This window comes from Nicotiana tabacum, chromosome 10 (assembly GCF_000715075.1).
Source record: "Nicotiana tabacum cultivar K326 chromosome 10, ASM71507v2, whole genome shotgun sequence".
NCBI classification, from domain to species: Eukaryota; Viridiplantae; Streptophyta; class Magnoliopsida; order Solanales; family Solanaceae; genus Nicotiana; species Nicotiana tabacum.
In genome coordinates, this window is record NC_134089.1 from 161,215,300 (window position 1) to 161,229,448 (window position 14,149).

Below are 14,149 nucleotides of genomic sequence, written 5' to 3' on the forward strand. Positions count from 1 at the left end.
GTGTGACCTATAGGAGGGGCATAGCTAGCCTATCGAGTACGCATTCTGCTGAACCTAGTCGTTTTGGTCCAATCCATGTATTTGTCTTAAAAAAATCCATTGAATATGTACAAATTATTAATTTAGAACCCAGTAACTTAAAATGACTAGAACTCTAAACTCAAGTTTCAAATAGTGGCTCCGCCTCTGCCTATAGGTCACGAGTTTAAGCCGCGAAAACATCATTTAATGCTTACATTAGAGTAAATCGTTTATATCATACCTCTTGGATACGGCTCTTTCCCAAACCGGCATGAACGCGAGATACTTTGTACAATCGACTGCCCTTTTATGATGTGCCATTTCCCGAACCTGCGTGAACGTGAGATACTTTGTGCATCGGGCTGCCGTTTCATAATGTGACGGAATCACATGAATTTATATTCTTTCATACTCCCTTCGTTTCAGTTTAGATGAGGTAGTTTGACCCGACACAGAGTTTAAGAAAAAAGAAGAAGATTTTTAAAATTTGTGATATTAAAAGCTTAAGGGGTAAAAGTTTTGTGGAGCCATGACATTTGTGTGGTTATAAAAACTTTTCATTAAATGGTAAAAGCTTTGTTTTATATGCTATTTGAACTTGTTTTCCTCCTAATAATCGATTTATTATTCTTAAGGGACAAATTAGTCATTTTAGTGATCTTGAGACTACAAGAGGCATCTCTAATCATTGAAACATTAAGAAATCTGAGTAAAGCACTCCTCTTATATTATTATATCTCCCCAACTTTAGTTTAGAATATTATATATATATATATATATATATATATATATATATATATATATATATATATATATATATATATATATATCAATTTTATTAAATATTAGATATTATAGCCAAGTATTTACAAAATTATTTAGATAGATTATCATATACATGACCGAATTAGAGGGTACTTGTTATTGAGAAGAAGCAATGCTTTAATACTAATTACAATCACCACTACTTGCATGTAATAACAACAATCTATTAAGTGGAATAAGAATATGCTTTAACAAAAATTCTAAAATTTGATCCTACTCGAGTGGAATAAAAATATGCTTCAATAATGTTGAAATGGAGAATGACGTTTAACACTTCAGCAAACAAAAGTACGAATAGAAAATTCCCAATTCTAGTAACTTTTCAAAATTATAATAATAATACATAATAGGAAGTGCGAGGGTATATAGCTAGTGGTTATAAGATAAATCAAAGAAGGAAAACATGAATACTGCGGAAAATACGGGGAAATAATCAGAAATAGTTAGATTTATCACTATTAAAAATATTCACAATTTCAAAAGTAATCGAAATTTCTTTAGCCATTTTTTCGTGTAAAAATAAAATCTGAACAAAAATACCCTTAAAAATTCTGAAAAATTCTAGCATAATATAATGAAATTCAAGTTTTTTACATATAAAATTCTAGCATAATGTGTTGGAGTTCCAACATAATACGCTGGGAGTTTATACGCAGGAACTCCATAATACAATATATTATGCTGAAATTTTCCGTGTTTAAGCTAAAATAGTGGCTATTTTTAGATGATTTTACAAATACTAACTATTTTTGGATTACCGTCCTGAAAACTGGCTAACCCGTGCTGTCTTCACGAAAATATGTATTGAAATCGAAAGAGATTTCTCACTATCTAACTTGCTCTATTTAAACCAGTTTCATTAAATATTCAATAATTTAGGATTCTTTAGAGGTTCTCTATATTTTCCACTCTACTGGCATATCAAAGATTTTTAACATCACGTGAACGTGAAAGAATTTAACATAAGAACCAAAAGAATAGTACTTAATATATCCCGAAATCGGGTAAAATTGAATCATATTTTTCTTCTTTTTACAAACTCAGCAATAAATATTATACATATGATTTGCTATATGTGCATGCCATGCTTTGTAGCGACCGGACAAAGCATTTCTTCAGGGATGTATTAATATATACAGTATGCAGTATTTTTGGTGGTGAATGCCTTAGAAAAAAAGCCAATGCTTCTTTCTGCGCACTCTAGCTGGAACCTCTGTGGCACATTATGTTCAAAGTAAAGCAAAAATTAGTATTCAAGAATAGCTATGACAAAAAATTCTGAACTCAGAAATAGTTAAAGCAAGAAGACACTTACCTCCAATTTCGTATAACGAATTGTAGTGAACTTCGCTCCAGAAACTCAGCCACAATTCTGAAAATCAAGAATAACAAGTCAAAAGTTTTGTCTTCAAGAGATTAAACATATCGAGAAGAAATGTTCGTCAGCGCCACACCAACACATTTCCGAACAAGTGATTTGGAATTTATTTACTTGTTAAGATAAGAGTTAATCTGATCAGGTTTACTCAGTCTTTCCTAAGATCACCATGGATGTGTTTGTTTATGAAAATATAATCAGCAGAACATCATCAAACATGTTAAAGGGGAGCTTTGGAGCAACGGTAAAGTTGTCTCCATGTGACCTATAGGTCACGGGTTCGAGCCGTGAAAGCGGCCACTAATGTTCGCATTAGGATAGACTGGCTACATCACACTCCTTGGGATACATCCCTTCCTCGGACCCTGCATGAACACGGGATGCCTTATGCACCGGGCTGCCTTTTTTTAATCATTAAACATGTTCAGCATATTCAATTTCTTGAGAAAACAATTTTAGCATAACAAAAGAGAACTATTAAAACAGGAGCGACGATCTGATGTTACTTTATTGGCAGCGGATCAAGTTTATCGTCTGTAACAAATAACGCTTAATAAGTGCTTGCATCAGTAAATTGTGTGTTTCACGTGAAGCAAGACTCTGGAGATAAATTCTCCTGATAGCAACTAATACTGCTCTTAGTAAGAGCATCAGGAAACTCTGTACAAAGCTTACATTCACTAATTGTAAACATACAAATGATCCACAGTTCACAAATGACAGCGAAGGATTCTTGTCATTAGAATCAGCCTCGTTCAATGATGCAACAATGTCATTACAAATTAAAGGTGTTTTAGTTTTACTATTTAAAAATTAGTTAGTACCAATTCACTTCGACATACTTCCACTCACAATCTATTGTGTGTGGTACCAAGCAATACGATGATACTTTCTCCTAAATGAGAAAAGCACATCCATTTGTCAAAATAAACAAAATGATTCATTTTTGTTTTCCTTTTTTTTCATTTTTGTTTTCCTTTTTTTTTCATTTTTGTTTTATATATGTATTCTTATAATAAAGTGGGAGCATGCTAGAGAGTTCAAAGTAGGACCATGCTACAAAGTTCAGAAGAATACTTTTGGTTTAGTGTCTCAAACAAAACCAGCAAGTACTATTATTTAAATTCTGGAATTTATATCATAATATCATTATTTTAGAGTTATTTGTAAATTTCAAGTATTTATTTTATTTTTTGAGTTTAAAAACTCAAGCAGGAAGTTAAAGAACTAATAATCAGAAGTATTGATTGTGCCATGATCATTAGATACAAATAACATAAAATGTATGTACCCCTAGAAGGTTGTATGTCCTTGGGAAGAATATCAATGTAGCCGTTGTCTCGGAAAGACGTGACCAAACATATTTTTACCCCAAACTGCAAACAAAATACAAGCAAACACAAGTACCATCAGTCACCCAAAACGGGAAAGCAAAAAAATAAAAATGCAGAGGGCATAAGGGCGAAAGGCTGATTAACAACACAAATATCTAAAGCAGTTCCACAAAGGTAAAAGAGCAAGAGAATGGTCATATTGCGGGAAATTCTTTAGGTAGTAGATCTCCTGCTTTTAAGTTGCTTTCGCGTTTGATGCTATGTTGAACTTCAAATATATTCAAGTTTGAACCCATAATTTCTAAAGTGTAGCAAATTTAGTGGTAAGAACCTAAAAGCTGAACCCACCAAACTTAAATCCTGAATCCGCCTTCGTATTTGATGTCTTAGACATTTGTATGCCTTCTAAGCGTAAATGTAGGTTGACAAGATGAAACAGGGCAAATTTAACTTTTTTTCTCATTTCTGCTCTAATATCTACAGTTAAATTTCAGTAACCTACATGCAACACAGGCATACTGCACAAAAAGTCAGGCTAAAAAATAAGAAGATGCCGGCGTTTGTAAGAAAGTAAGAGGATTATTAGAAATGTTCTTGGTTATTTTCTCCGACAGCCTTGGGCAAGAATAAAGCTCTAAATTTCACCGTCAAAGAGTTCTAATCAGGAACCATTTTAATACATTGAGGGGTTTTCTCTTAAGGAAAAATAATTTTCATAAAAGCCAAATGGTTAAAGGTTAACAGCTGAGCCGAATTGCCTTAATACTCATAACTCTTAATGCTACCATATTATATACCAACACCAACTCAAAAATTCACTTCCTAAAATTTTTCAACTTTTTCACAGGAAACTATTCCACTATGTGTATTATGCAATGTTAGATACTATTAACAAAGTTGCTTCATTGTTTTTTTTCTCATTTAAAAAGCTTAAATTTGCAATGCAACAGTTCCACTATCCAGGCAATACACCTTTATTGACAGTATAATTTGTTGGCTTTTCTTGTTCGTAGTGTTCAAATGCTGTCTTACATACTAACAAGTGTACCGTATATATGCCTCAAAAGCTAGTTGAGGACAAAAGAGAAACTTTCAACTTACTCTATCGGCAGCGGCTTGTAGAGTGACATGATCTCCCCACTCTCCCAACCTGGTTAGAGCAAGAATATGTTGGTAATGTATTAAGATTTCCCGCTAATAAGAAGCACTGAAAATTGACCAGACAGCTTACCTCTTCATTTTCCTCAAGTAGCTTTTGTATCTCATGGGCACATAACCTTCATATAACTTTCTAAAGCGCTTTAGCTGAAATGGATTGCCAACTAGGATAAGAAACGTGTAGGACATAAACTAGACATAGGCGTCAAACTCAAGCAAGTATAGGACTCTGTTGATGTTTAATAGATCCAGAAATTAGGTTAAGCAGTTGAGCTGATGAGTCTCAAGCAAACACCGGGATATTTTATTTTTAGTACTCTATTATTATGCACAAGTTACTTTAGTTCTACTAAAACTCACGAAAACGAATATAAACTGCAGGATTTGTTAATCTAGGATGAACACAATCCTCAAACATAATCATTATGTAATCTCAACTTTTCACCCATCCTGTTTCACAACCAAAGGCAAGAGATGAGAAGCAAATATTGAAAAAATGCAAACAGACCTGTTTAACGACCTCCTTCCTTACATGCTTATGATACTCTGGATTATGATACAACTGATCCGAAAGGGCCCGAAACTACAATAAGCCAAGTAGACAGTCATATAGCAGGATTAATCACCTGTGAATTAATAAGTAGCAGGTGGGTCTCAAGTTCAATGAGAGTTTGTCGACTAGTCAAAAGAGACCGACCTGGCAATTTCCATCTCCTTCAATTTGCATTTCAGCAAGACCATATGTCGCTAACCTGAAACAAAGAAGTTACAAATAGGATCCGAGTTGCCAAAAGGCGAAAAACATAGAAAAGCACCAAGAAATTTCACCCTTTAAGTGCTAAGTGCAATTAAAGCATGAATTAAGCTATATAGAAAGACACTAATGAAGAAAAAGATAACCTATGAGCAGAAACTATAATAATTTGGACAAAGAATTGAAAAACTAAAATTAATCAATAAATATGAAGTAAAAATCATGTCAATTAAGTTCCATAATACTGGATTCACAAAATAAGTCAACCAATGACCTCAAGCTGAACAACTATAGCATGCTCAGTAGTCAGTACAATGATGGATAACCTGCTAGAGAGCCTCCCATGGTCTAGTGTGGCATCATTTGGGTCAGGTATCTCCCCAATTACCCGTGGAGTGTGCTGCAAGGATAATAAGACTATAAGTAGCATGTAGAGATAGTGCAACATGGGTTTTCATGGGTTAAAGCTCAAAAAGGAATATATAGAGAAGCAACCTTTGGATACATACATGTGGTCACATTATACTCATTTAATTTGAAAGAGTTGCCCCCAAAAATGTAAATTTAGATAATTGTTCATAAAAAGGTCAAAAGTTCCCCGGATTTCTAAACTTCTTGAACATTCTCCTTCTTCCTCTATGGATAGGGTGACGTGACGCGCAATGGATCAGTTAGAAAGGAGAAGAAACTGATCAAGTGTCCCCTTCGCAACAACCTTTTTCCCTTTCTCGCATCCTTGGTCAAGCTTGAGATTTTCTTCTATCTGGATTTAGTTACCCGAACCTATGCAAAGCAAGCCTACACTCTAGCTGGGGCCAAGCCATCTTTGCCTAAGTTCCATTACCTCATTAACTCGATAAAGCTGGCATTAAGAGAAGCTTGGTAGCATAAAGTGTCAAGGAGGTGGTTTTCGCCTATCTATAAGGACAGTTGGAGTTGATGGTCCTGGTTTTGTTACAGTAAGGGATGTTGCAGGAATCACTTGCATTGATGGAACAGAAGCTCTTCCTGCTCTTGTATTCGACGAAGAATAGGCCCAAGGGACATCAATGGACAATCGCCAAGCACATGGTTTAGCTAATTCAATAGCCTTCGGAGAAAAGTGATAAGTACCATCGAACAAGCAAATCACTTCTGGATTATTAACCTTTAAGGATCCACTTATGGTGAAATTTTGGAATGATGCGGGGATAACCCAAGGGAGTCAGCTAAACAGAGACGGAAAATATCAGTACCATTCTGGTCGGCGTATGCTTGTTGAAGAGAACAAGCTCACTTCTAGCTAGCTAAAGGGAAAGAGAGATACTATAGAATACCTAAGTCAATTTATCATTGAGCTGCAAAGATCATAGCAGACACTACGAATTAATAGCAAATCTCGGCACAAACCTCTACATGTCAAGATAGTGAGTCCATCAGATCACAAAAGACTTAATACCAGATACCTTTCTAGATAAAGGGGTAAAATCACTTTCTTTCTTCCACAAGATCTCCATTTAAAGAGACTATCAACTGTACTTAAATGTAATCATATCAACTGTACTTAAATGTAATCATACCGGGATTGAGTCCAAATGAGAAAGTCTCCTCCCAAGTTTATTGCCACCATATTTGAGAGCATTTTCTTCTTCTTCAGCTAAAATTCTTGCAATGGTATGATCATCCTCAGTACCGTGTGAACTACTATTCAAACTAGATGTAGTAGAACTCGAGCTTGCTCTTGAATTTCCATAGGATTCATTCATATTATGTCAAACAACCTCTCAACACACCAAAAAAGGAGAAAGAAATTTCCTATTAAACAACATCCACGAAAAAAAAGTAGAATCTTTTAAAGTCTGTAGGGATCGAATCAGATAACTGTCAGCATATATACACAAAATTAAAAATACCCAAATAAAAAAACCAAAAAAACTACAAAACAACCAACAAAAAAGATCCAAAATGAAGAACCAAATTGAGGAAATTGACAAAGGAAACACAACGGTTTTCTAGTGTGTGTGAGTTTGATTTCAAGAAAAGAAAGAGAGATACCTGTGAAGGGAAGATAGCGGAAGGGAAAGGAAAAGGAAAGAGTTGGTTGAGGGAAGTAAATAGCTTGTAAAATATTTATGAAGAGTAAGATAAAACGTCATTCTCTTACAAACCCAACAGGCAAATCTATAAAGAGATTGATTGAATGTTTCGGTAAACAAACAACGCCTACAGAAAACAGGAAGCGTGTAGGGGCGAGAAATAGAAGCTTCTTGTGTCAAAGCACTTGACTTTTGCTTTGCCTGATTATTTCATTGTTAAACAAACATCCCGTGTTTGCGAAAATCATGACATTTATCTTCTTTTTTTTTTTAAAAAAAAAAAACGGAATAGGTCCAAAAAAAAAAAAATGAAAAATTTCACATAAGAACCTGCTTTTCCATTTTATAGCTCATATTTTAATTTACAATCAACTAACCCAAAAATAATAGGCTAAGATTCAACATTCAACTCCAATATGTTCTCAAAATTACTATTTAATTTTTAAAAACGATTGCTCAAGCTTTTAAGTTAATTTTCGAATCAGTAATTGTAACCCAAATATTAGTTCAACAAACCAAATCCATTTGGATGGTGAAAATTAGATTTTTAACAAGCTTAAATATGTGGGTTTAGATTCCGAATTTAATTTTGTGAGAAATTTGGAGTGTGTATTATTTAGAATTGCTAGAAACAATATAAGGAGGTTGTATATAAAATTTGAAGTCATTTAATGGAGATTTAGACTGATTTTGAACAAGAATTGTAATTGAAAATCATAGATGTTGATTTTAGTCCTTATTGTTCTGATTTTGTTTGTCTTTTGTCCTTTGCCTTTGACACTAGTTTAGTTGTTTTCAAATGGTCATCCATTAGGGTAATTTGCAATCACATAGTTACAAGGGCTGATTGGAAAATAAAAATAGGAATTTAATGTCAGTTTCAAATTTACTCTTCAAGTACAATAAAAAGTTGTTCTCCATTTCATTAGTGGCTAAAGTTAGAATCGTTCAAAAATGATGTCAAACACGAGTCGTTTGATTTGAAAATAAGTTATATTGGGATTTACAACTTGTTTGGATGGTTGTTGCCCATTGTATCGTATTGTATCGTTATCCTAAAACAATATTTGTTTTGATTGTTTATTTAAAATTGATTGTATCGTATTGTTAAATTCATTATTCTGGAATAACCAAAAGCCCCACTTTATGAAATATCCGATTTGGTGTGGTGTGATCGTTTCTTATTTTCTTTTCCAATTATACCCTTACTTATTACTATAATTCTATTTTATCCTTTATAGTTTTTTTAAACTCCAAATCTCCAACCTATTGACCTACTTTGTTTTTTCCATCTTTTCTAGAGTTGGTTCGCCCTATTCTTTGTATCCAAGTCTCCGTTCGATTCTTTGTCTCTTTCCATCATTTAAATTTTTTTTGTTGCTAATGTATTAGTTAACATTTTTCTTTGGGTTTTTGCTCTGGTTTCCTAGCTACATAATTAATGATAAATTAGTAGAAACAGATTTTCTCAAATTATTTTTATGTGTAATTCTTGATAAGTTTTATTTAAAATAATTGCAGGTATTTTAGTGAACTTATCAGTTACAGTACTATACAATACAGTCAAACCAAATAACAAAATTGTTATTTAACAACAGCAAACGATACAATCTATTCAAACGTTGTATCTATAAAACGATACAATACAATATAATACAATACATTATAAAATGATGGGTGATAAGTTATACTGAGATTAGTTAAATTAGTTATTATGGTATTATTTCTTATTGCAATTTTACTCTTTTATACTGAGATAATTTATTCTTAGATTACTATTCTACTGATAGGTATAAGTAATCTCGGTACTATTTTTAATCCTGAGATAACTTATATAGAATTAGTAACCAAACAAAAGATAAACGGTACTAAATTTTTATTCCAAGATTATTTTCTTATCTACCGTGCCAAACGACTAATTCTCCACTCATTCCATGACATTATTGAAAGGACACAAATTTTTAGAGTGTTAATCTGACTTATATAGTATCATATTAGTGATAATGGAAGAAAATTTGTAGTAGAAGTTTCAAGTTAATTTGATATACATACAATCGTGTTATAGTTTAAAATTTTAATAGTATAACTAATGCATTTGAATTCCTCAAAGTTATAAAATTGTATAGAATAATATCACATATTTGAAATACCCCAAAATAGAAATGGTGTCGTCTTCATTAATTGGAATATCTAATATTCTGAGATTTTTTTTATCTCCAGGCGACCAATTGGTAGAACTTTTCTTTTTCATGTACTTTTTTTTTTTTTTTTTTTTTTTTGCTTCTCTATGCATTTGATAGCACAAATGGAGGAGTGGAAGGCCGTAAAATTTTTGTATCTTAAAACCCAACGTCTTATTTACAGAAAACTCTAACTGAATCGGTATTACAAAAATTCTCTAAGCGTAAGAATATAATTTATAAAGAGAAAGAAAGAGAAGAAAGATAAGAAGATGAACAAGAACATCACCGGCTAAGATGTTGAAGCGAAGTTGTAATATATACCCAGCAAGAATGTGAAGCCTTTCCTCTAAAGAATATAGGGATTTTGTTCATTCCTATACACTATTTGAAACCTTATTACGAAAAATGTCCATGTATTGATATTTATCCGACCTAAACGTATTTTAGTTACAAAATATATACAGTCCATCTTAAAAGACTCCCAATCCATTATTTGTGTCTTCAATCGAGAGATTTAGTTACACAATTTTCCTTTTTTCTCTCCTCTCTTCCCTCCTCTCTAGATTCTCTCTTTCTCCCCCAATCTCGAGTAAACCAAGTGCTTTTTATAACCAGAAAAATTGCATAAAAACAGAAACGTTGCAATAAAGGGGTGATGGGGTTACAAACCGCGAAGAGAACAATGGCAACAACAACCTGAACAACCTGTTGAAGAAGAACCCCTTTAACAATCTCTTTTTTTATAAACAAATTCTTCTCATTCTCATCTTTCGTGGTATGCAACCTATAATTCTCCATACCCCCAAGCATACAATACAATCCTGAATATACCCAATACACCACTATTGGCAAAATTATCCCCAACAATTTATCTGACACACCATATAATTCTTGATTAAGTGGCTGCAACACAACTAGAGAAAGTTCAAGTACTATTTTGAGATAACCCGTTTTACCATTAAATCTTGTCCTTTAATTAACAAAGATGAATATTATGAATTGTTGTTCCGACCGGCAACTACCATGCCCTTAATTCTACAAAGGAACAAAATCTACTGGAGAATGCTCAAGGAAAATTTAAAGTTACCATTGCACCATCTTCTCTTATAATTAAATTCTTGCATTTCTTTTGCTATATGTTCATATGTATGGGATAGTAGTGGTCTATATGTTAATTTCAATGTCGGCAAAATTGTGATAAACTCGGAGTCAAGTTACGACGCATTACTTTCAGCCATTATAGAGCATCTATCAATTGATATATAATTACAACTTTCATACATTATTTCTATCCAGTTATATACAACTACAATATCATACCACTTAAATACAATTTTTATACAAATTTTATACAATATGTCTTTTGTATATTTTGTATATGATTTATACATAGTAAAAATAAATTCCATACAACTAATTTTATTTTATACAACTTATCTACAATTTATCTACAACTGTCATACATTATTTCTATCCAGTTATATACAATTACAATATCATACCACGTAAATATAAATGTTATACAAATTTTATACAATGTCTTTTGTATATTTTGTATCTGATTTATACATAGTAAAAACAAATTTCATACAACTAATTATATGTATACAACTTATCTACAACTTATCTATAATTTTCATACATTATTTCTGTTCAGTTATATACAACTACAATATCATACAATTTAAATATAATTTTTATACAATATTGTTCAACTTTCATACAATAGTTAAATAATAAAAATATATATAAACAATAGAATACAATTCTTCTACAATTTTACTACAATTTCGTAAGTATAATGTATGTCATGTCTTCTTCTTCTTCGAGTTTCAATATGAAATTTAGCCAAAATCAAGTCTACCCAGTTAAATACAACTACAATAACATACAACTTAAATACAAACTTTATACAATATGTCTTTTGTATATTTTGTATATGATTTATACATAGTAAAAATAAATTTCATACAACTAATTATATATTATACAACTTATCTACAATTTTCGTACATTATTTCTACTTAGTTATATACAACTGTAATATCATACAACTTAAATATAATTTTTATATAATGTTGTTCAACTTTCATACGATAGTTAAATGAATAAAAGAAAAATAAATAAACAACAGAATACAATTTTTCTACAATTTTACTACAATTTCTGCAATATAATGTATGTCATGTCTTCTTCTTCTTCTTCTTCAATCTGAAATTCAGCCAAAATCAAGTCTAATATTCACCAAAATCCCTCAAAATTGAGATATAAACTCCAAACCATATTCCCAATTATTTGCAACAACACCTAATCCAAACAAATAATGATTTTTGAAAACCCAAATTCGAATTCAAAGCTTCAAAGCTTTTTAATGGTTGTCAATGGTGGAATTGCTGCTCTCTTTTCCTTTGCTTTATATTACTGAAATTTGTGATTGAGAGATAGAGAGAGACGTAGAGAGAATTCTCAATTCTTTGCAACAACATCCAATCCAAACAAACAATGTCTTTTGAAAACCCAAATTCGAATTCAAAGCTTCAAAGCTTTTTAATGGTTGCCAATGGTGGAGGGGTTACAAATTTTAGTTGGTTTTGAGAAGAAGAAATAGTGGGTGATTGAAGAGGAAATCGTGGGGTGTGGTTTGATACGTGGGTGAAGGGGTGAGATTTGGAGAGAGAAATTTGGGGGGGGGAGTGGAAATATATGGTAGAGTTAAATTAGGAGGCTAATTAATACCATTAAAACCCCTAAAATGTACATAAATGGTAATTATGTATATAAAATGTAATTATATTAAAAGTTAAGCATAGAGGGTAATATAGTTTACTATATGGCATATGAATGTAAAAATCTCAAGAATATATCCAAGTAATCCAACAATCTTCAAAACTATTGGGGAAAAACGTCATATTTTTAAGTAAAGAAGACAAATAGAGAATAGGGAAAAAAAGAGGGGAGGGGGGAGGATTACACTCCTTCAAATAAATTTGATATTTTTTTTAAAGTAGGAAAATTAATTTGATTTAGGGGTTCTTTTAGGATAAAATAAATATAGATTATTTAATTTAACACATAATTTAAGATATTAATTTAACTTCTGTTTTTATACTTGTGGTAGTACAATGAATAAAATAATAACTCCAAGTTAATCTAACAGAGAGATTAATAGATGAGAACTATAAAACATATCTGGTGTGGAAGAAATGTTAGAAAAAGTGTCGGGCATATACACATTTTAGCTTTCTCCCTCTGGAATGAGAGCTACTCTCAGCTAAGGCTAAATGGCGAAGAAGTCACGGACTAGAGGGCGAGGGCAAGAAGGAAGTGTAAATCAACAGGGGAATATGGCTAGAAAAAGTGTTCCCCAATCGGAAGATGCAAAGAAAACTAAAAGTTTGAATGTCATACAAGGCATAATACCGCTGGAACTGAAGCAAACACCAATGGTTGGTCTATCAATAATGGTGACCCCAATGGAGAACAATAAATTGACAACCTCAGTGGGGACAATCAACCAAAAACATGCACAGAGCTCTGGGAAGAATTCCTGGGCGGATCATGTTGAAAATGAAGCAAAATCCCAAAGTGAATCAGGTACTGATCAAACCCTAAAACCTAAATCGTGGAGTAATGTAGTGGAAAAATAATTATAAGTGAGGGATTTTACTTGGAAGGGGAAGGGAAAACCTCTGCAAATGTCAAAATTACTTTGGCAGATGTGCAAGAGGAAATTGAGTATTGGCAGTCTGCGACAATTTGATATGTTTTGGGATCGAATCCCCCTTTAACGGTAATAGAGGGGTATTTCAAGAGAATATGGGGTCATTTGGGGCTAGATAAGGTGGCTCAAACTAATAAAGGGGTCTTTATAGTAAGATTTCACAGTGTAGAAGGAAGAACAAAAGCAATTGAAGGGGGAACCCAAACTTTTGATAGAAAACCAGTGGTGGTGAAGCCATGGACATGGAAGCTAGGAATGGAAATGAGTAAAATAATGGTGGAACAGGTTCCAATTTGGACATGGCTTGTGGGATTGGATCTCAAATACTGGGGTCAGGCTGCATTGGCCAAAATTGCAGGATTAGTAGGTAAACCTATAAAAGCTGATACAGCAACTAAAGGGAAGGATAAACTAATGTATGCTAGGGTGATGGTTGAAATGCCAATGAATAAAACATATCCAGATGCAATATTATTTGAGAATGAGCTTGGGCAAATAATAGAACAGACAGTGGAGTATGAATGGAAGCCAACACTGTGTGACCATCGCAGAAACTATGGACACATAAAGGAACACTGTAGGAAACTACAGACAAATACATAAATAAACCAGGCAGCACAAGCATGGAAACCTATACATGGAAAAGTACAAGTTGAAATGCAAAGAGGTGAAGGCAAGAAGGAAGTGCAGGAAGAGATGA

At 32.7% G+C, this 14,149-nt stretch overlaps 1 protein-coding gene across 3 annotated transcripts; it reads right to left on the reverse strand.

The window, feature by feature from the left end:
• Window positions 1-1,827: 1,827 nt before the first annotated feature.
• Window positions 1,828-7,658, reverse strand: LOC107781174 (OVARIAN TUMOR DOMAIN-containing deubiquitinating enzyme 11). 3 transcript variants are annotated; one of them, XM_016601834.2, is made up of 10 exons: window positions 7,505-7,658; window positions 7,030-7,264; window positions 5,797-5,870; window positions 5,414-5,468; window positions 5,225-5,299; window positions 4,790-4,863; window positions 4,660-4,708; window positions 3,516-3,600; window positions 2,162-2,218; window positions 1,828-2,059 (listed from the first exon to the last, which is right to left on the reverse strand). In XM_016601834.2, exons 2-10 carry the CDS (start codon window positions 7,213-7,215, stop codon window positions 2,013-2,015), a joined length of 702 nt encoding a protein of 233 aa, XP_016457320.1. In that variant the 5' UTR covers window positions 7,216-7,264; window positions 7,505-7,658; the 3' UTR covers window positions 1,828-2,012. The 3 variants fall into 3 exon arrangements, with proteins under 3 accessions (XP_016457320.1, XP_016457321.1, XP_075079579.1); XM_016601835.2 differs by having other exon boundaries at window positions 7,030-7,230; window positions 7,505-7,639; XM_075223478.1 differs by lacking the exon at window positions 7,505-7,658 and having other exon boundaries at window positions 7,030-7,502.
• Between the last annotated feature and the right edge of the window lie 6,491 nt (window positions 7,659-14,149).

Bases quoted from the DNA above. Each gene is read 5' to 3' on its own strand.
- LOC107781174 (XM_016601834.2), bottom strand. From the start codon at position 7,215: ATGAATGAATCCTATGGAAATTCAAGAGCAAGCTCGAGTTCTACTACA. The intron at 3,601-4,659 runs GTAAGTTGAAAG...TTTTGTTTGCAG, and splicing joins TACAAGCCGCTGCCGATAGA to TTTGGGGTAAAAATATGTTT. The intron at 2,219-3,515 runs GTACATACATTT...CTTGATTTTCAG, and splicing joins GGACATACAACCTTCTAGGG to AATTGTGGCTGAGTTTCTGG.